Genomic DNA, 20067 nt, shown 5'->3' on the forward strand with positions numbered 1-20067 from the left:
GACATCTGATATTCTTTTTATGCAGAGGCAAATACATCTTTTTAAAATTTCATTTTCACCTTCTACTAAATTGGAACTTATATGCTGTTTCTATTATTTTAGCAGTTACCCTAGCAATTAAAACATATAAATGCAACTTTTTTTTTTGAGAGAGAGAAAGAGAGTTGGGGGTGTGGGGGAAGGAGCAGAGGGAATGGGAGAGAGAGAGAGAGAGGATCTTAAGCAGGATCGATCTCACAACCCCAAGATCATAACCTGAGCCAAAATCAAAAATGCAATGCTTAACTGAGTGAGCCACCCAGGCACCCCTAAACACAACTTTTTAAGACTCAAGTTAATCAGCATTCCTACTCTTAACCAAGATGATGCAAGGATCCTAAGATACTTCATTACACTTCTCACTCATATATTTGAATTGTTTTTTTCAACTTTAAAAAACTTTATTATTATTGTTTTATGCAGTGTTTATTTGCATTCACATTTCTTCACATTTAAAAACATATTCATTTCTTTTGTATCTTAGATCTTCTATCTGTGATCATTTTCCTTATTCTAAAGTATAATTTAGAATTTGCTTTATATGGGTCATGGCAAACTTAGTCTTTTTGTTTCTGTTTTTTGGAATATGAGACTTTTCCCCTACTCTCACTTTCTGAAAGTTATTTTTTCCTGGGGAAAGATATTTTATTTATTTATTTATTTATTTATTTATTTATTTATATCTGTTTTTTAAAGATTTTTTTTTTCTAAGTAATCTCTACACCCAACTTGGGGCTCAAGCTTACAACCCTGAGATCAGGTGTCACATGCTCTACCAACTGAGCCAGCCAGGTGCCCCTGGGAAAAGTATTTGAGATTGTCAGTTGTTTTTTTCTGTATATGGAAGATACCGTTACAATGTTACATGGCTTCTATTGCTGATAAGAAGTCAGCTGTAAGTTTAATTGTTGATCTACTGGAGGTAATTTGTACTTCTATTCTGGATCCTTTTAAGATCCCCATTTTCGTCTCTGGTGTTGCCATAATGAATTCACCATAGTGAACTTGTAGTTCACTATCATGTGTCTAGAGATGAATTTCTTTGTATTTATCATACTTAGAATTTGTGGGCTACTTTATTCTGTGGATTGGTGTATTCCATGCATTCTGAAAAAAAAATGTCAGGCATTATCTTTTCAAATATTATCTTTGCCCCAGTCGCTCTCCTTCTCTCTCGTGTTTTTGTGAAACTATGATCGGATTTATGTTAGATCTTTTCATTCTATCCTTCATTTTTCTTAACCTCTTTTCATATAATCTTTTTGTCTCTCTGTAATCCTTTGTGGATAATTTTCTTTTAGTAATTTCTGGTTTTCTAATTCTTTCTTCTAATTTGTCTAATCTGTTAGACCCATCCAATGAGCTTTCCATTCCAATTTGTGTATTACATGTGTGGAAGTTATATTTGGTTCTTCTTCATATTTGCTATATCATTCAAAAATCATTTTCCCATATACTGCAGACATTTTAAATATCTCTCATTTCTTTAAACACAACAGCTGCTTTATAAACAAAGCCTGATAATTATAAAATCTTTTATTGCCATTGTGTCATAACTGCCAATGATCTCTTGAGAATTGTTTCCTTGTGTACTAGTTTTTTTTTATTGTGATGAATATTTTCCTTTGAAAACTAATTGTGAGAATTATTTGACACCTATTGTAGAGGGATAGTCCAACCAAAAAGGATTTGTATTTGTTGTAATAAGATTCCTAGGCACTATTAATTCCAAACATTTTCAACTATATCCACAGCTTGACATTTGAGGCAAGTTTTTTAGGTGGTAGGAATCTAGGCTGTAAATCCATCTATTAACTTTTTTGTGGTTGTAATATTTCCCAAACAAGCAATTTCTCAATATCAGTGCAAATTTCCTGACGTATTCTAGGGGTTGGGTTGGTTGCATTTCCATATGGCCCTGGCTTTATGTAGGAAGAGTGCCTCATTAGACTCCCCACCTGAGTGGGTCCTAAATTTTGACTTATGAACTTTGTGTCCTGTAAGAAATGGAAACGGTCCTCTTGCCACAATTTCACTATCCTGCTTATCTCTCTGAGTATACACTTTCCCTTATATTTTGCACTTGTAATTCTCACTCATCAGTTACCTGGTACTTTACAGAACTTGATTTCTACTTTGTTATTTTAATTTTTCTTAAAGATTTTATTTATTTACTTGACAGAGAGAGAGACGGCGAGAGAGGGAACACAAGCAAGGGGAGTGCAAGAGGGGGAAGCAGGCTTCCCACCAAGCAGGGAGCCTGATGTGGGGCTAGATCCCAGGACCCTGGGATCATGACCCCAGCCAAAGGCATACGCTTAATGGCTGAGCTACCCAGGTGCCCCTGTTATTTTAATTTTTTAAGGCAGGGTCATTTCCTAGCCTATTATATTATCATAGATAGAACTTTTATACGGATTTTGAAAAACAAATCAGTATAGAATAGCTGTTAAGAACACAGACTCCAGAGTCAGACTGTCTGGCTTTACATCATGGATCTAAGCTTTATCTTCTCTGCGATATTGGGCAAGATACTTAACTTAATTGTATTCCACTTTCCTCATCTTTAAACTGAGGAAAGGAATAGTATTTCCCTCATAACACAGGTGAAGCATTTGGTACATTTTCTGCCTCCTGGTAATCACTTAGTAAGTGTTAGTTACTGTTATTACCTCTCCACGAAAATTGGTGAGAGAGAAAGAAGTGAGAAATGACAAGAGAAAGTAGGGAGGATAACCTGGTATGTGAGGACAAACTGTAGGGGAACAGGAAATGGGAAAAATGACAAAAGATGTGGGAGAAATGGTATACAAAGAGGCTTTATCAAGGAAGTCCTGATGTATGTTATTCAATATAATTCACCCTATTCTCTCTCTCAAAAGATCTTCAGTAAGGACCTACATTAGTTTTCAATTTTTTTTTTTTGGAAGCAGGATTCGTGTTTCTTTTGGATATGATACTGTGCCAAGACTGGTGTCTAGGTGGCTCGATCTTATTCCTATTTCATACATACCTACAGGAGTAAGTAATTTCACCACAAAGACTGCTGTGTTTAATAAGTGCTTGCTTTGGCAATCTGTCTGAAGCCTAGCAGGCATTCAAAAAAAAAACAAAAAACAAAAAACAAAAAAACCCAAACCAAACGCACCAACACCAAGACAAGTTGAATTAAGTAAGTGAATGAAATGCTGGCAAATTTTTAATTAGAAAAAAAAACTTTTCTAGTTACAATAAGTGAGAGTGCTTAGCACAGAACACTGGAGAAACATAAAGCAGGGTTTCTCCACCTCTTCTCAGTTGACATGTTGGTCTGGATAATTCTTCATTGGGATGTATGCGTCTGCCGCAAGGTAGGACGTGCAGCCGCAGAGCTAGCCTCTACCCCCTAGATGCCAGTAGCACTCTCTGCACGTGCAAACAGTTGTGACCACTAAAAGTATCTCCAGATACTGTCAAATATCCTCCAAGGGGCAAAATCTCTTCAGACTGAAAACCACCAAAATAGAGGAATTATAAAAAATCACCCACAATCCTCCCATCTAGAAATGTAAACTTTTTGTTTATTTAAATAAACATTTCAAAACAGAGTCACATTTATCTTATCATTCTATAGCCAGCTTATTTTTCACTCAGTCATACAGCATCAACATTTTTGTTATATAATAGTCCTCTGTAGCATAATTCTTTTTGGTAGCGAGAGTACTTTATAACAAAATAATCCTAATTCCTCCTTTCTCCCTCCCATCCCTTGTATCGTTGCTGTCCTTCCCTTCATTTCACTTATACATAAACACACACACACACGCACACATGTGTGCACACACATACATAATCAGATATATTATTGCTATTAGTATTTTGAGCAAAATGCTTTTTATTAGGTCAATAAAGAATAAGGAAATGTTTTTATTTTACTTCCACTTATTCCTTCTCCAATGCTCTTCCTTTCTTTAGGTAGATCCAAGTTTCTGACCTGTATCATTTTCCTTCTCTCTAAAGGACTTCTTTTAACATTTTTTTTTCCAAGGCAGCTCTACTGGCAACAAATTTGCTCAATTTTTGTTTATCTGAGAAAGTCTTTATTTCACTTTACTCTTTTCTTGCTGTGCAGCCTCATCACATCTAAAGAGAAGTCAAATGTGATTCTTATCTTTGCTCTTCTATTGGTAGACTGTGTTTTCCCTCTTTGCTCTTCTATTGGTAGACTGTGTTTTCCCTCTGGCTTTTTCAGGATCTTTAATCTTTGACTTTCTATAGTTTGAGAATGATATGCGGTTTTTCTGACATCTCTGCTGCTTGGTGTTCTCTGAGCTTCCTGGGTCTGACTTTGGTGTATGACATTAATTCGATAGAGTATATCAGACATTATTGTTCCAAATACTTGCTTCTGTTCCTTTCTTTCTTCTTTGGATATTCATTACGTGTGTATTACACCTTTTGTAGATGTCCCGCCATTCTTGAATATTCTGCTCTGGTTTTGTTTTTCTGTTTTTTTGTGTTTTTCCCCCTAGTTTTGTTTTTCAGTTTTGAAGGTTTCTGTTGGGATATCTTCAAGCTCTCTGAGGATAGAGAGCTCTTTCCTCAGCCATGTCCAGACTATTAATAACTTCATCAAAGGCATTCTTCATTTCTTTTGCAGTGTTGTTTTTTGTTTCTTTTCGTTTTGTTTTGTTTTATCTCTGTCATTTCTCTTCAGTTCTTTCTTAGAATTCCCATCTCTGTTTATATTGTCCATCTGTTCTTGCATGTTGTCTCTTTTATCCGGATAAATTAGAGCCTTTAGCATATTAATCCTAATTGTTTTAAACTTTCAATCTAATAATTCCAACATCCCTGTCATATCCAAGTCTGGTTTTGATGCTTGCTCTGTGTCTTCACACTGTTTTCTGCCCTTCAGTATGCCTTGTAAGTTTTTCGGGATTGTTGGACATGATGTACTGAGTAAAAGAAACTGCCCAGCACTGGTTGGGCCCATAGGATTGCGGCTTGGCACTAGATCCCAGGGAGGTTATTGCTTGTGGGTTTCCTATTCTCTTAAATTGTGATTCTCTGTATTTGCCTGTCCCTCTCTCTAATTCTGGAGGTAGCGGTGTGCCTGGGACCTCAGTTCTCTTGCAGATCTAGGAAAAGTTGATGATTTTTAGTTTGTTCGGCTTTAACTTGTTAAGATCTACCGCATACTTTTTTGCCCATTGAACATTTGTTTATTTAAGATCTACTCCATAACTTTTAAGGGATAACTTGTGTGCATGGACATACTACACTTTTACATAACTAATTGTGTAGTATTGGGAATTTTGATTGTTTCAAATAAGGCTACAGTAAATAAACCCGATGATACTTAGAATAGATTCTTGTGGGGGGGGGGGAGGGTTGGTGGTGATGAGCCTCCACATGCAGGGGGCGCTGTAGGACCCACGGCAGGCCGGGAAGAACCAGACGCCGCTCTCCCTCGGAGGACACTCTGCCCCGCGCGTCTTCTCCCCTCAGCTGCCGCGGGCTTGGGGAAGTGTTTCTAGGAGACGGCGCCGTCGGCTGCGCCTGCGCGGTTGACGCTAGCAGGGGGCGGGCTGACGGGCTTCGGCGCAGGCCGGCTGGTAGTTCCTGCTGGGCCTGGGTCGTTGGGCCCGCCCTGGTTCTCTCGCTCAATGGTACGCCCGTGAGTCGCGTTGCCGACGGACGTCTCCTCGGGATGGAGCACATCCGTACGACCAAGGTAGTCCAACGTGGAGAACTGTTAGGCTCTAGCCACGGTCTGACCCGGCAGAGGTTGGGGGGCGACGGTAGCTCGGCTGGCCGGACCAGGGGGCCTGCCCTGGCCTAGTCTGGGAGGGCACGGGCACTTAGGGCCCGGGTGGGTGCGGAGGCCTCCTGTACCTGTGGGACTGGGCGTCCCGCTTTCACTCCTTGGTGTGGTGTGGATGATTTGGGCTGCTGGGGGTTAAGTCCCATGAAATTGGTCGCCGTCCTCTCAGCGCTACACTTTCTTGGGCAAAATTGGGGCTGCTTTAGCTTCGCTGTTTTCAGGCGTTCGCCTCCCCAGAGACCGGAAAACGGGTGGGTCCTTAAATCAGCGTTGCGATATCGTGTAAGCTTTTCCTTGTTCACCATGAATTGTCTTGTGTCACAGATTCTTGATGCAAGTTTTGGAGGCGCTGAGATCAGCACTCTGCTCCACCTCACTTTGTTGTCTCGGTCTCCAACCAGTCATTTAGATTTGGTATTCCGTCTTTGTGCTTCAGAACTTCATTGTCTTTAGTGCCAGTAGTCAGTTTAACAGAGGAGTTACTGAGAAGGAAAACGTTATCCCATATTTTCAAGTGTCTGATGGAACTCTTTTTTAGTTGATCTTATTAAGTCCCACGCTTAATTTTTGGGTGCGAAAGGCATTTATTTTTAGGAACGAACAAGTATTCTTATAATTCCATGACAGATGTTGAAACGGAAGGAAATGGCATCAAAATATTACCAAGTTACGTTGCCAAGAATTAAGTTCAGCTTCAGCCTAGGGAGGGAGAAGACATAAATCAAGACAAGAAGAATTGAATAACATGATTTTAAGATGGCCTGGAGCCTAACAAAGTCAGGAAGAGGACCCACTGTGAATCTTGACTCCTCATGTTTTGTTAAAGCCATCACTTAATTCCTGCGCATCCTAAAGTTACCGTTCATTTGGAAGAAATAGCAGACATACGTTGTCTTCATTTGTTCCATGGAGAATTCGAGGTCTATGTCCTTAAAATGTTTCACGAACCTTTTTAAGGTGTGAGGGATTTTTGTTAGAGCTTGTTTATAACATTGCACATACTATAATAACTGAAGGTTCTAAAAACTAACCCCTTTTTGAAAATCTCTTTTTTTTTTTCTTAAGAGAAGAATGGTAAAGTAACTGTATAATTCAAGTTGCTGGCTCTTAAAGTTTGAAAATAGAAGGGTGGTTAAGTAAATAACCAAACTAGTAGAAAACAAAGATGGAAAAGAGGACCAGAGCATGCATGAGATCAGGTTCTTGTCCTGGTTCCAGGGTTCCAAATGTGTATTATATAGTAGTTTTTCACAATGGGCCTATCCTGATGGTTTAGTAAGGTGCTTTTATGACTTTTTAAGGGGGAGAAGATTTCTGAATACTTTTCTATTAAAATTATTTTTCAAGTTGTGCTCTTTTATTACTGAGTTATTCTTCTAGCATAGGACCACCGGTACTCCAGAATAATCGTAAGTGGCTGTAGGTAGACTGCAATTAAACTAGTACTTAATAGGTCCCAGTTATTTGCCAGGCACAGGACAGACACTGGCTATAGACCAGTGAGCACGATAGACATGGACCTCACTGTACATTCTGATAATTGATGTGTGAATTATAATATTTTCTTAAATTATGACTTATTCTTAAAAGATATTTATGAACATAGCCTATTGCATTATTTTTTTAAAAGATTTTATTTATTTATTTGACAGAGAGAGACACAGCCAGTGAGAGAGGGAACACAAGCAGGGGGAGTAGGAGAGGAAGAAGCAGGCTCCCAGCGGAGCAGGGAGCCCGATGGGGGCTCGATCCCAGAACCCTGGGATCACACCCTGGACTGAAGACAGACGCTTAACGACTGAGCCACCCAGGCGCCCCTAGCCTATTGCATTATTATACTATTTTCCATAACCTTCACTTGGACATGGTTAATTTACTGCAAAAATGATTGTATTTCAGAACTAAAAATGAATTGCTTTAAGTTTACTTAGCTGTTTTGAAGTATGCAGTTTAGTCACTATGATAAAGTAGTCCTATGTAACTATTTGTTCTATATTGAGACAGCTGTATTTGAAAGGTAGTAATTACCATTTCTTGAGCAACTCTATGTCAGTGTAACCAACTGTGCAATATTACTTTACAATATTTATAATTTCACAAACATGCTAATTTATACACAGTTGTCACTAATTTCTTAAATAACCCTACCAGTTGGGTACATTGTCAGCATTTGCAGATGAGAAGAAAATAGGCTTGGAGAATTGAAGTAATCTGCACAATTATCTCATGAAGGGTAGAGTTAGGATTTAAACCAAGGTTTGTCATATTTTTTTTTCATTACTTCTCTAATTTTAATCTAATTGTTAAAATGTATTAATATTCAGAAATGAATCCTAATAATAATAATTCTAAGAGCTTTTTTCCTGTAAACCTCTTTTTGACATAAGTAAATTATGTGATATTATTTTTGTATTGTTATGGTCATTGTGTGTGTGGGTTTTTTTTACTATTGCTTATGAACCAGAGATTTATCAGATAAACATTTGGTTTACTTACTATATGGCATAACTAAAGGTGTCAAGTCTGAATTTGAATTTCTGAAAGACTGTTTCCAAGCTCTGCCTATCATTTTCAGCTCTGATTTCACCATAATGAGATAGTCTTGCCAAGAAACAATGGGAAATATGCAGAGACAGTTCTTCTTTATGCAGTCTTTCTCCTTTCCCTGCCAGGCTCCAGTGCTTCGGCTGACATCATCTATTGATGTCGAATGATGTTGTGCTGTTTGTGAATGGAACTTTACAGAATGTAATGGAAGAATGTTTTCCTAAACTATATATGGAAGACTGCTTTCTAGAATCTGTTAAGGAATGGAATGTCCCATGAAAATCTGACCCCAGTAGGGCTCAAGTTGAATTATGCCTAGTAATGCCTAGTTTGTTCTTAGCTTGCTACCCATTTTTGTCATTAGAATGTGCGATCATAGGTGTATGTACACAAATATGTGTAATCAGTTACAAAGAGATGCAAACTAAGAATGACTAAGAATAAGAGCCAGTAGATTGTGGGGAGCACCTGAATGCTTTTCCTCACATAAAGTGCTATTTGACTCACTCATGTTATCCTATTATACAGGTGAGAAAACTGAAATTTGCAGAAATTAAGTAACTTATCCTGACTCAAACAGCTAGTTCTAATAAGGAAGAGGTGGAGCTGGGGACTTGAATCCAGGTCTTTCTGATACTGGTCCTGTTCTCTTAACCATAACACTCCTCTGCCTCACAGAGTAATTGTCTAATCAGGAGATTTGAGTGGCGCCTGGGTGGCTCAGTTAGTTAAGTGTCTGCCTTCAGCTCAGGTCATGATCCCAGGGTTCTGCGTAGAGCTCCCTGCTCAGTGGGGAGTCTGCTTCTCCCTCTGCCTGCCCCCACTCGTGCACCTGTGCACGATCCCTCTTCCTGTCTCTCAAGTAAATAAATAAAATCTTTTATGAATAGATAGATAGATAGATAGATAGATAGATAGATAGATAGATAGATTTGAATAGTGAAGTAGGTCAGTGTGAGTAGGACTGGAAAGAAGGTAAGGGATGGAGGAGAGGAACTTAGGGGGTAGGATTTTGTCTAGTAGGTAGCCTATTATGAGGGTGTAGGGTTAGGGAAAAGGTGTGCTCCAGAAGAATAGATTCGGAAGTTGTCACTGTTTAGGTAATCATCAATGTTTTGTTTTTTTTTTTTTAAAGATTTTATTTATTTATTTGACATAGAGACAGCCAGCGAGAGAGGGAACACAGCAGGGGAGTGGGAGAGGAAGAAGCAGGCTCATAGCAGAGGAGCCTGATGTGGGACTCGATCCCACAACGCCGGGATCACGCCCTGAGCTGAAGGCAGACGCTTAACTGCTGTGCCACCCAGGCGCCCCATCAATGTTTTCTTTTATGGATGAGTTTATGCGAGGCGTATATATAGAGGCTCTGTGGAGAAGAGTGTGAAGGTTAGAGCCCTGGGAATACTTAAAAAGGGGCAAGCAGAGGAAGAGGAGTCAGAGAAAGAGTATTAGGGATATAACGGGAAGAGGGGAATCACAAGGAGGGAGGTCTTCCCTATTCTAATTTCCTTCTTTGTTCCCTCTTCTCTGCTCTCTCCTTTTCTTAGGGCCTGGTACTGTTCTGTGTACTGGGGAAATGGTGGTTCCCAGACAAAAGTCCCTGCCGTTCCAAAACTTATTTTCTAGTTGGGGGAGACATAACAGTAAACAAAGTTAAAAAGTCAAATATATAATATGGCAGATGGTAGTGAATGCTATGGAGAGTGCCAGGGTGAGGTTGGGGGAGGGCAGTTGTAAATAGGGAAGTCTTTACAGAGATAGGGACACTTGAATACAGACTGAAAGAGAGAGCAAACCATCTTCACAGGGGCAGGAGTTGGGGAGGGGAGGCTGGGAGAATCCCAACAGAGGGAACAGCAAGGACAAAAACCCTATGGTGGGCATGCCTGGTTAGTAAAAACTAGCAAGAAGACCAGTGTGGCTAGATCAGAGTGAGTGAAGGAGAGAGCACAGTAGGAGATTGAAAGTTGGGGACGGGCAAGTCTTGAAGATGAATGTGAAATCTTTGCTTTTATTGAGTGAGACAGGAAGCCATTCATGGAAAGTCACCTGTGTCCAGTGCTGCAGAAAAGCAAAATAAGATAGGACTGAAAAGTGCCCTTGGTTTTATGATCTGTTTTGTTTGGTGAGTTATGCAGCCAGACGCTGTTGTAGGAACTTGGGATACACAAACAAAGAGAGATGAAAGTCTCTGCCCTTTTGCCTTCACAAAGGCAAATTGAAGCTCTTTCTTTTTGAAAGATGTCAGTGCTATGGAGTATGGAATAATGATACTGAGAGTCCCGAATGGGTGCCTAGCTAAAGGGGCGGCTCACAACAGGTGAGAGAAACTGTGACAGTGTGTTTTCTGTCTGCTTCAATAGCCCTTGTCATGTAGTTGTAAAGTACAGCTGTTGGCTACAGAACGTTGATTGAATGAAGATGGCCATTGGTCCTTTCTAGTGCCAGAGGCCACTTGGTGTCCGAATTTTCAGGATGTAATACCGAGTATGTGAGATATCCTGTGTTTTTTCATTTCCAGCTTTTGTAATCAGCTGAAATTTGATCTTCCTTTTCGAGTACCTTTTAGTGCAGGCCCGGAGTTGGCAATAATTCAACTAAATGGCCCTTAAAGTAATGTGTTGGCATTTCCCATCCTTACCATAATGACTATACCCTCCAATTCTCTTCTCCCTACTCTGTTTCTTCTTTGCTTATTTTTTCTCTTCCCAAAACCTTGTTTTTCTTCCCCATTCTCTTTTTGCCTGTGATAATACCTATAATTAAAGGGTCCTACCACTCTTTCCATAGTGTCTCAGTGCTGGGAACTTGAAAGAGTCGGGATTGCTTCCTAAATACCTGATTTAAAACATTTCCAGGAAAGCATTGGGAAAAATCTGTAGCAACATCTGTAAAGTCAGTTCCTTGGTGATAAACAGAAATATGAGGCAGCAGTTGGTGCTTACAAGTTGGCTAAGTCTCTGGTTTGAAATTTGTATGCTGATAATTTTAGCAAAGAAAAAGCTCTGCTCTCTTTTGTTTTTTACATTTACCTTGGGACTTGACAGCTAAGAACAGAATAATCAGTAAGTTTTCTCAGAACCTAAAGTTTCTCCAGAACCTAACGTACTAAATAAATGTTTTGCAATAATGTTCAGATTAATTTTATTATCAGTCATATCCATATAGCAATTGCCATATTGGAGCAGTCATGTAATGATAGACTTTCTATTATATTTTCTTGATTTGAATATAATTTTCCATTTACTAGGGTAATAATCTTCAGTTTATTAAAGTCCTATGTAGTCTCTTTTCTCTCAGATTTACATTTCCTTTTATACCGTATCTTAGTGAATGGCAACCAGTCTGACAAGCTTAATATACATCTTCAAGAAGGGCTTCCTCTTTATGCTGTCTATTGCAGCTTAATCTCGGCCCTTATCATATCTCTCCCAGGCCCCCCTAGATTACTTCATTAGCCTTTTACCTGGTTACCCACCTCCTGTCTCTTCTCTACTCAACATTTTCTCCACATTGCCATTGGAAAGATCTTCTTAAAAAACATACCTGGTCATGGGCTACTGTGCTTAAAATCCTCTGTATCCTTTTATCTACAACATAGATGCTGTACCTTACAGGTGTTTCTTTTTCATTAAATGTTAGTGCCTCTCCCCTTTTGTGTTCTCTCTCTTCTGAGAATTCTGTATTTTCTGTGTTAGAGTTAAGAAAATTTTGTTCAGCTTTGCTTTCAATATTATATTAGGAAAACAGTTTTTTCCAGCTGTAGGACACATTAGAATATTGAATTTGCTTTTAAAGGCTATGTGCCTCCTCTGTCCTTTCTCCATTTGAATTTGAACACTAGTTTAATACAGAGGACTGTCAGGGCTCAACTTAACCTCATCAGCTTATTAACTTACTAACAGTAGTCATTTTTGCAAACATCTGAGCACTTTATTGCAAACGTGGGGTAAAGTACCTATATTTATTATCCAACCTTACTACAGCCCTCGAGGAAGAGATTGTTGTCCTTATTTTATACATAAAGAAAATGAGACCCAGACTATTTGGCCTTTAGTTGATAGCCAGTAAATTTCTGTGGAGTGAATCAGTAAACTCTCTTTCCTGAAAGTGTATATTTATGTGGATGTTCTTCAAAGATGTGTGTGTATGTGTGTGTGTGGGGGGGGGGGGGTAAACATATACCCATAATGCAGTTGTATATTTTAAGGGACCATAGTTGTAGGAAGTTCTTTTTAATGGGAGGACTACACAAGCTGGGGCCTTAAATATTTGGGAATGGAGCATAAAGATAGAGAAGGAACCTAGCCTAATGTGAGTTAAGAGCAAGAGGGATTAATTTGGAGTTAGAGTTAGAAGGAATATCAGTTGCATAAAAATGACCTGATGAGCTTCTTAAAAATACAGATCTTTGGGGGCACCTGGGTGGCTCAGTCGGTTAAAGTGTCTGATCCCAGGGTCCTGGGATTGAGCCCCACATGGGGCTCCCTGCTCAGTGGGGAGTCTGCTTCTCCTTCTCCCTCTGCCACTACCCTGTTTGTATCCGTGCTCTCTCTCACTCTCTCTCAAATAAGTAAATAAGTAAATAACCTTTAAGAAAAATACAGATTTTTGGAGATGAGTGAAGTTGAATGGGGCTTAGGATTTGTATTTATGCAGAGTTTCAGAGATGATTCAGATGAACAGCTAGGCTGTGGGACTTGAATGTAGGTAACCAGAATTAAAAGATCTAATAAATGGAATTTCAGATAATTTTGGATGTAGAAATTAGGGGGAATCAAGAAATAGGCGTGGAGTGTTAGGAAGAGTATTTTTAACTTGAATTTCCAATCTTGATAGACAACAAGCCCGAAAGAACTACGTAGTGTTATGCAGCTCTAGAGGAAGAGTGACTTTGTCTTAATTGGGTGATGGGGTGGAAATAGCAGACTGAGAGTCCACACGTGTATTTAAAAACAAAAAAAGCTGAACTATAACTATACGCTCTTGGTAATTTTTCTACTTATTTTAAGTTTGTTCATTTATTCGTAAATTACTGAATATTTACCGTTCATGTATGTGGGGAAAAGGTGGCAGAGAGAAATGAGGGACAGTATAATGTAACAAAGAAGAACTTTATATAATAAATCTCTTGGATGATTTCAGCAAGAGACCACTGGTAAACTGTGGACACCTTCTGTTTTCTCCCTGTGGGAAATGTTTCTATGGCCTTTCACCCTAGTTCAACGAACATTTATTGTGTCAGATGCTATATTAGTCATTAGGTAGTCAGATGTAAATAAGAGACGGTTCTTGCCCTGGGGTATGTTATGGCTTTAGTGGGAGAGATGTACACATTAACAGTTGCTTTATAATGTAGGAACTATTCTAACAGTAGTGGAAGGTTCAGATTTTAAAAATATTTAAGCTATAAACTTGATAGGAATTGGTGATTAATTGAATATTGGGCGGTCAAGAGGAAGTTGTAAGATGATTCCCAGATTTCTAATGTGGGTGACTGGATGAGGATGGAGTCATATTAGATCAGAAATACAGGATTAGGAACCTTGTGAGGGGTGAGGGAAAATCAGTTTCATTTTCTGTATGCTTAATATGAGTCTTAAGATATCCAAGTGGGGCAGTATAGCATGGTGGGAAGGTGTTCTACCTCAGGAATCAGAACTGTAACAAAGGGTTATTACCGCGCTATTCCACTTACTAGATGTTACTAGCTGTGTGGTGTTGGGACATTTAACCAACTTCTCTTAAGTCTCAGTTTCTATACAGAGATTAATAGTACTTACTACATAGGAATTGTGAAAATTAAAAGAAATAATGTATCTTAAGCACTTATCATAGCACTGGGCATATAGTAAGACCTCAGTACTATGTCAGGAATGATTATAGTTATTATGTGTATAGCAGGCAGAGCTCAGAGTTGGGCACTTAGTTTGGAGAGTCATTAACGTATAGGTTAAAATAATGACAGTGAATAAAATGCCTATAGAGAATGGAGCCCCTGAGGATGAATAGTAAGGAATAGGGGTTGGACAGAAGAGGGTTAAAATTCAAATGAAAGTGATGTGATTGTTTTGAGTGTAGATAATTGTGTGTGTAGAATTTGTGCCTTGTCAAAAAATTATTTATGGCTTATGATTGAAGCATAACAAATATTTATGACCTTTTGAAAATCCACAGATTAAAAAACTTCATATGGACTTGAAAAAAAACAAACTTAGTTTTCAGTTAAATTACTGATAATAACATCAGCCACCACTCCCTTTAAACTACTTGCCAATATCTTTTTTTTTAATCTTTTTTGAGTACTATGTGAAGTGCTACAAAATGATGTTGGCACAAATTGTTTGCTTGAGTAGTGTTGATACTTCATGGTAACCTTTATTTCCATATATATTCATTAATTCTCTTTTCTTTAGAGCCATTAACACTTCGCTTTAATTGCTTCAGAGGTAAGGCAGGTGAGATTTATATTATGGTATTGCTGTTGGTTGGCTTCAAGTCTAGCACAATTGAAGAGGAGTCAGCAGTAGCTGATCCCATTTTCTTTAAGTGTTTACATTTAAGGTTTTATTCAAAGTGGGTTGTATAATGAAATTAGATTTTTATTTAAGGAAGAAATGGTCCTAAACAATGAAATAAATGCTGATCTCCAAGAGAAATTTTCATACAGGTTTGTAAGAAGGAGGTTTTCCTGTTACCTTAAAGGGCAATGTGTATAATGATCTGACAGTTTTTATATGTCAGATCAACTGTCAGACTTGAGCTATATAAATTAGATCATATCTCTGAGTTTCCAGAAAAAAATGTTAAAACTCAATTCATTGCTGCCCCATACAAATAAAATTTTGTATCAAAAACAGGTATTTTAATTTTACATTTAAATTTTAACTTATTTGAACAGCTGCTGTTATAAGTAAAAAAAAAAAAACTCTGGAATTAAATTTCTTTGGGAGAGCTAATTAGCTTTTTACATGGTAGTTATTATTTTGGAAATAATAATTTCATAATGGGGGCATTTGCTTCTTCAATTTTAGTAAGGGAAAAAAAAATATATGTGGGGGGGAAGTACAGAATGAATGAGGTAATTGTTAGTAATCTGGCTTTGAAGACCTACAAGTTAAAAAACTGTCTACAACCTGCTGTTATAGCTGTGGATTAAAAATTTTAAGTTGGTAATGGTTGTTTTACTCTTTTTCCCTCCCCAAAAGAATGGGCACAAATAAATAATTGTGTTTTCAAAACAGTGGTCTCTTACACAGTCCTGGCCAACTGTAACCCCACTCTCCAGTGGCAACCTCGTGTGTGTGTGCGTGTGTACTATTAATAAAGAAGTACTGTGTACCTCACTGTCTCAGCCACTAGAGGACAAAGAAGTAGCACATGATATAATCTGTGACAGGGAATTCAGAGCCAGGAGGAAGTAACTACAAAGCTGAGACATTAAGTAAGTCAATTAATTTTCTGAGAAGTATTCCAGTCAGGAGATCGGGCATCAGTGAGCCCCGAAGAATGCTTAGCACCTAGCTAAGCAGAAGAGACTATCTTAGGAAGGGAGAACAGTATGAGTAAAAGCACAGAGCTGACCACAAAACATTGTCTTGGATGGAGTGGTGAGGAGAATATAGAGATTAAGTTGGACTTTGCAACCATTTAAGTGTTTCTTGATATAATTTTTCTGGTAATTTACCTCCATGATGCTAGATAATAACTGTATATATCTATTACTTGATTTGCTAATGACTTAAATACATGAACTCTTGCATCTCAGAATGGCTAAAATTAACACAGGAAACAACAGGTGTTGGTGAGGTTGTGGAGTAAGGGGAACCCTCTTGCACTGTTGGTGGGAATGTAAACTGGTGCAGCTACTCTGGAAAAACAGTATGGAGTTTCCTCAAAAAGTTAAAAATAGAGCTACCCTATAATCCAGCAATTGCACTACTAGCTGTTTACCCAAAGGATCCAAAAATACAGATTCGAAGGGGTACATGCACCTCAACGTTTATAGCAGCATTATCGACAATAGCCAAACTATGGAGAGAGCCCAAATGTCCATCAACTGATAAATGGATAAAGAAGATGTGTATATATGCAATGGAATATTACTCAGCCATCAAGAAAATGAAATCTTGCCAATTGCAATGACGCGAATGGAGCTGAAGGATATTATGCTAAGTGAAATAGAGAAAGACATATACCTATGATCTCACTCATATATGGAATTTAAGAAAGAAAACAGATGAAAATAGGGAAAGGGGAAAAAGAAAAATAGGGAAATAAACCATAAGAGACTCTTAATGATAGAGAACAAACTCAGGGTTGATGGAGGGAGGTGGTGGGGGATAGGCTAGATAGGTGGTGGATACTTAAGAGGGCACTTGTTGTGATGAGCACTGGGTGTTTTATGTAAGTGATGAATCACTGAATTCTACTCCAGAAACCAGTAGTGCACTGTATGTTAACTAATACTTAAATTAAAAATGTATGGACTCTTGGATATGAAAACTGTTTGTTTATCATGTGCCTCCTTCCTGTTTCCCTTAATATTTGTGTTATTTTTTTTTTTTTACAGAGTTGCTTTATTGGTTTTATTTCTAACTCTAAATAGTACCTGTGTTACTTGTGGTTTACACAGTCCCCAAGATATGTGAAATTTAATGTTCAACATTAAATGAACTTATGTTTTTGAATAAAAAGAGGAAAAAATTTGAAAACGGTACATTTAAATCCTGGGATAACAAAGAATTTGTATTACTTTTGAAATGAGAAATAACTTTTCTTTTTTTTAGGTTGAGCAAGTGAAATTACTTGATCGATTCAGTACCAGCAACAAGTCACTAACGGGAACACTCTATCTTACGGCCACACATCTATTATTTATAGATTCTCATCAGAAAGAAACCTGGGTAAGAAGGACATCTGCTGTACTGCAGTAATGGACTTGGCCTCTTGCTGTATTTCATTTTAATCATGTACAAAAAATTTAATCATTGGTTACCTGTTTCAACAAAAAAATTTTCAAAGTCACCTGATCACTTCTACCTTCCCTCCTAATAAAACAAGGATACCATGTAGAATGTGGAGCTCTCTTGTAAGATATGGCAAGACTCTTTTTATCTGCATTAATAATTATAAAATACCTACTTGTTCCTTTTAATTTTAAAAAATTTGAGTAATATATGTACATATTTAATAGTTCAAATGGCATAGTCCACTGTATTTTTTTAAAGATTTTATTTATTTGAGAGAGAGTATGAGAGCTCACCCCATCCATGTTATTTTTATACCAAATTGCAGTTATGGTGTTTTTTAATTGATTGATTGTAGATCAAATAATACAGTAATGGATATTTTGTATATATTTCTTCCTGTATATGCCTGGGAGTAAAATTACTGGGTCTTAGATAAGTGCATATTTTTCTTCACTAATGTGGCCCCTCTCCAAAATAGTTGTCTCAAAGTATTCTCAGTAGAGTGTGATACATTGTCCATCAGCAGCAGCAACATTGATATTGTTAGCTCTAAAATTTTTGCCTCTCTGGTGGATGTGCAGTTGTGATTTTAATTTAATTGTAATTTTAATTTACAAGGAAGTCGTCTTTTCAGATATCTTGGCCTTTAGATTTCCCTTTATTTTTCTCTTGGGCTGTTTGTCCTTTTATTGGCTTTATAAGAGTCTGGTTGTTAATGTTTTGTCAGGTATGTGTGTTGTAGGTAATTCTCCCAGTGTGTGGCTTATCTTGTGTGTATACACGTCTTTGAATTAGAGTTTAAAATTTTAGTGTATTAGATTTTTCATTTTTTCTTTCATGGTTTATGCTGTTTTCTGACTTAAGGGATTCTTAAAGTTATAAAGATTCTCCTGTACTTTTTTTCTAAAAGCTTACATTTTGTGTTTCAAGTATAAGTTGTTAATACATATGGGAAATATTTTCTTGGATGATATAACTTAGGGATTCATTTTTATTTTTATTCTTTTATTTTTATTTTTATATAGATACTGGTGCCGTTTATTGACAGTTTCAATGCATTAATGTGTAGTATCAACTCTGTCATAAATAAAGTGAGGGTTTGCTTTTGAACTCTGTTCCGTTCTTTTGATATATTGATTCCGCTGTATAATAGCATACTGCTTTGTTGACTGTAGCTTTTATTTATTTATTTGTTTTTTTAAAGATTTTATTTATTTATTTGACAGAGAGACAGCCAGTGAGAGAGGGAACACAAGCAGGGAGAGTGGGAGAGGAAGAAGCAGGCTCCCAGTGGAGCAGGGAGCCCGATGCTGGGCTCGATTAACGACTGAGCCACCCAGGCGCCCCTGACTGTAGCTTTTAATACAATCTCTCTTTTATTGTACTCTCTTGATTTCTCCAGGAAGGCCATCCAGTTGATACGTGATTGCAATAAGTAAGTCAAGATATTTACCTGAGATGTTGATCTCAGAGAAGTTGTATTCCCTTGAGGCACTGGTGCTTTTCCCCATCCAGTGTTGGCCCAGGAACTGTCAAGGGTTTCACCTAGCAGGGCCTTCTTGTAAAATCATTAGTCATGTTACCGTCCACTCTGTCTACCCTTCCTTTGTCCGTATGCCTCAGTATCTTCTCAGTATGTTTTCCGTCTCCTAGAGATAGGGAAGTTTCCCGTAGACCTCTTCTTGGAGATGTTGGGAACATAGTTTGGGGGACAGTGAAAAAACATGTGTTATTATCTCCTATTATTGTCCTTAAAATGCCTTTTTATCAGTATACTCCCATATGTCTCTCCTGAATGAAATCTGTTTAATACACTCGATCCATAGAAATGAATATTTTAGATCTAGAAGGGGACTTACTAACTTTATCTTTTTTCTTATTTTACAGATAATTATTTTTTCAAGATCACATAACTAGTTAGTGGCAGAGCCAGGTCTCTTCAAGAGTAGTAACTTGGCACAGCCCTACTAATATAAATGTTAATAGTGCTAAATCTTAGCCATAAGTTGGGCTATGTGTAATGTGTACTAAATATCTGTGTTATGTATACTTTTAATGTCTGTAGAACAAGTTCTTATCAATTTTTTTAAGCTTTTCTTGGTTATTTTTTGCATTTAGTCTTGCATGAGAACTTGAGAAAATATATATAATTATTATGATTAATATCAACATTTAATATTATAATTCTGTAATATATATGTATGATATAAATAATCATCCATCTCTTACCCTGCCACAGAAAAAGGCAAAAAGCAGTTTGGAATTTTTTACTGAACTTATATTAAAGTTTTAAATTAATTTGGGATGAATTGATTTCTTGTCATGATATGAGTTTTATCATTCAGGAACCTGCTATGACTCTAAGATCCTTGATTTTCTAGAAAAACTTTCTATAAATATTTTAAATTCAAAAAATATATAAATAAATATTTTAAATTCAAAGGAACGGTATTGAGAAAAAGAAAACTTTTTTTAGTAGCAAGCAGAATATTAGAACTGATATGAATGGTTATCATATATTTAAAATGCCATTAACTAGTGAGTTTATAGTAGGACTTTCTATTCACTCATTCATTCAGTAAACATTGTGATGGAGGTATAAGCAATGACACTTGTATTGCTGACTTGGTCAAGTTTTAAGTTTGGGTTTATAAGATATAACATTTGAAACTTTTTAAAATTTAAGTAGGGTCATTGTAATGC

The 20067-nt window shown here is 37.5% G+C and overlaps 1 protein-coding gene across 2 annotated transcripts in view; it reads left to right on the forward strand.

Annotated features, from left to right (window-relative positions):
* Positions 1-5577: 5577 nt before the first annotated feature.
* The window catches only part of MTMR6 (myotubularin related protein 6), a 33959-nt gene continuing 19469 nt past the window's right edge, over positions 5578-20067 (forward strand). The window contains exons 1-2 of one of the 2 annotated variants that reach the window (XM_045797085.2): positions 5578-5755; positions 17182-17298. In XM_045797085.2, the coding sequence (XP_045653041.2) occupies positions 5732-5755; positions 17182-17298 (141 nt within the window). In that variant the 5' untranslated portion in view covers positions 5578-5731. The remainder of the gene's footprint in view (positions 5756-17181; positions 17299-20067) is intronic. The other variant, XM_045797084.2, reaches the window with a different exon arrangement.

Source organism: Ursus americanus, chromosome 10 (genome assembly GCF_024610735.1).
Source record: "Ursus americanus isolate L20-20 chromosome 10, mUrsAme1.1.p, whole genome shotgun sequence".
Classification (NCBI taxonomy): Eukaryota; Metazoa; Chordata; class Mammalia; order Carnivora; family Ursidae; genus Ursus; species Ursus americanus.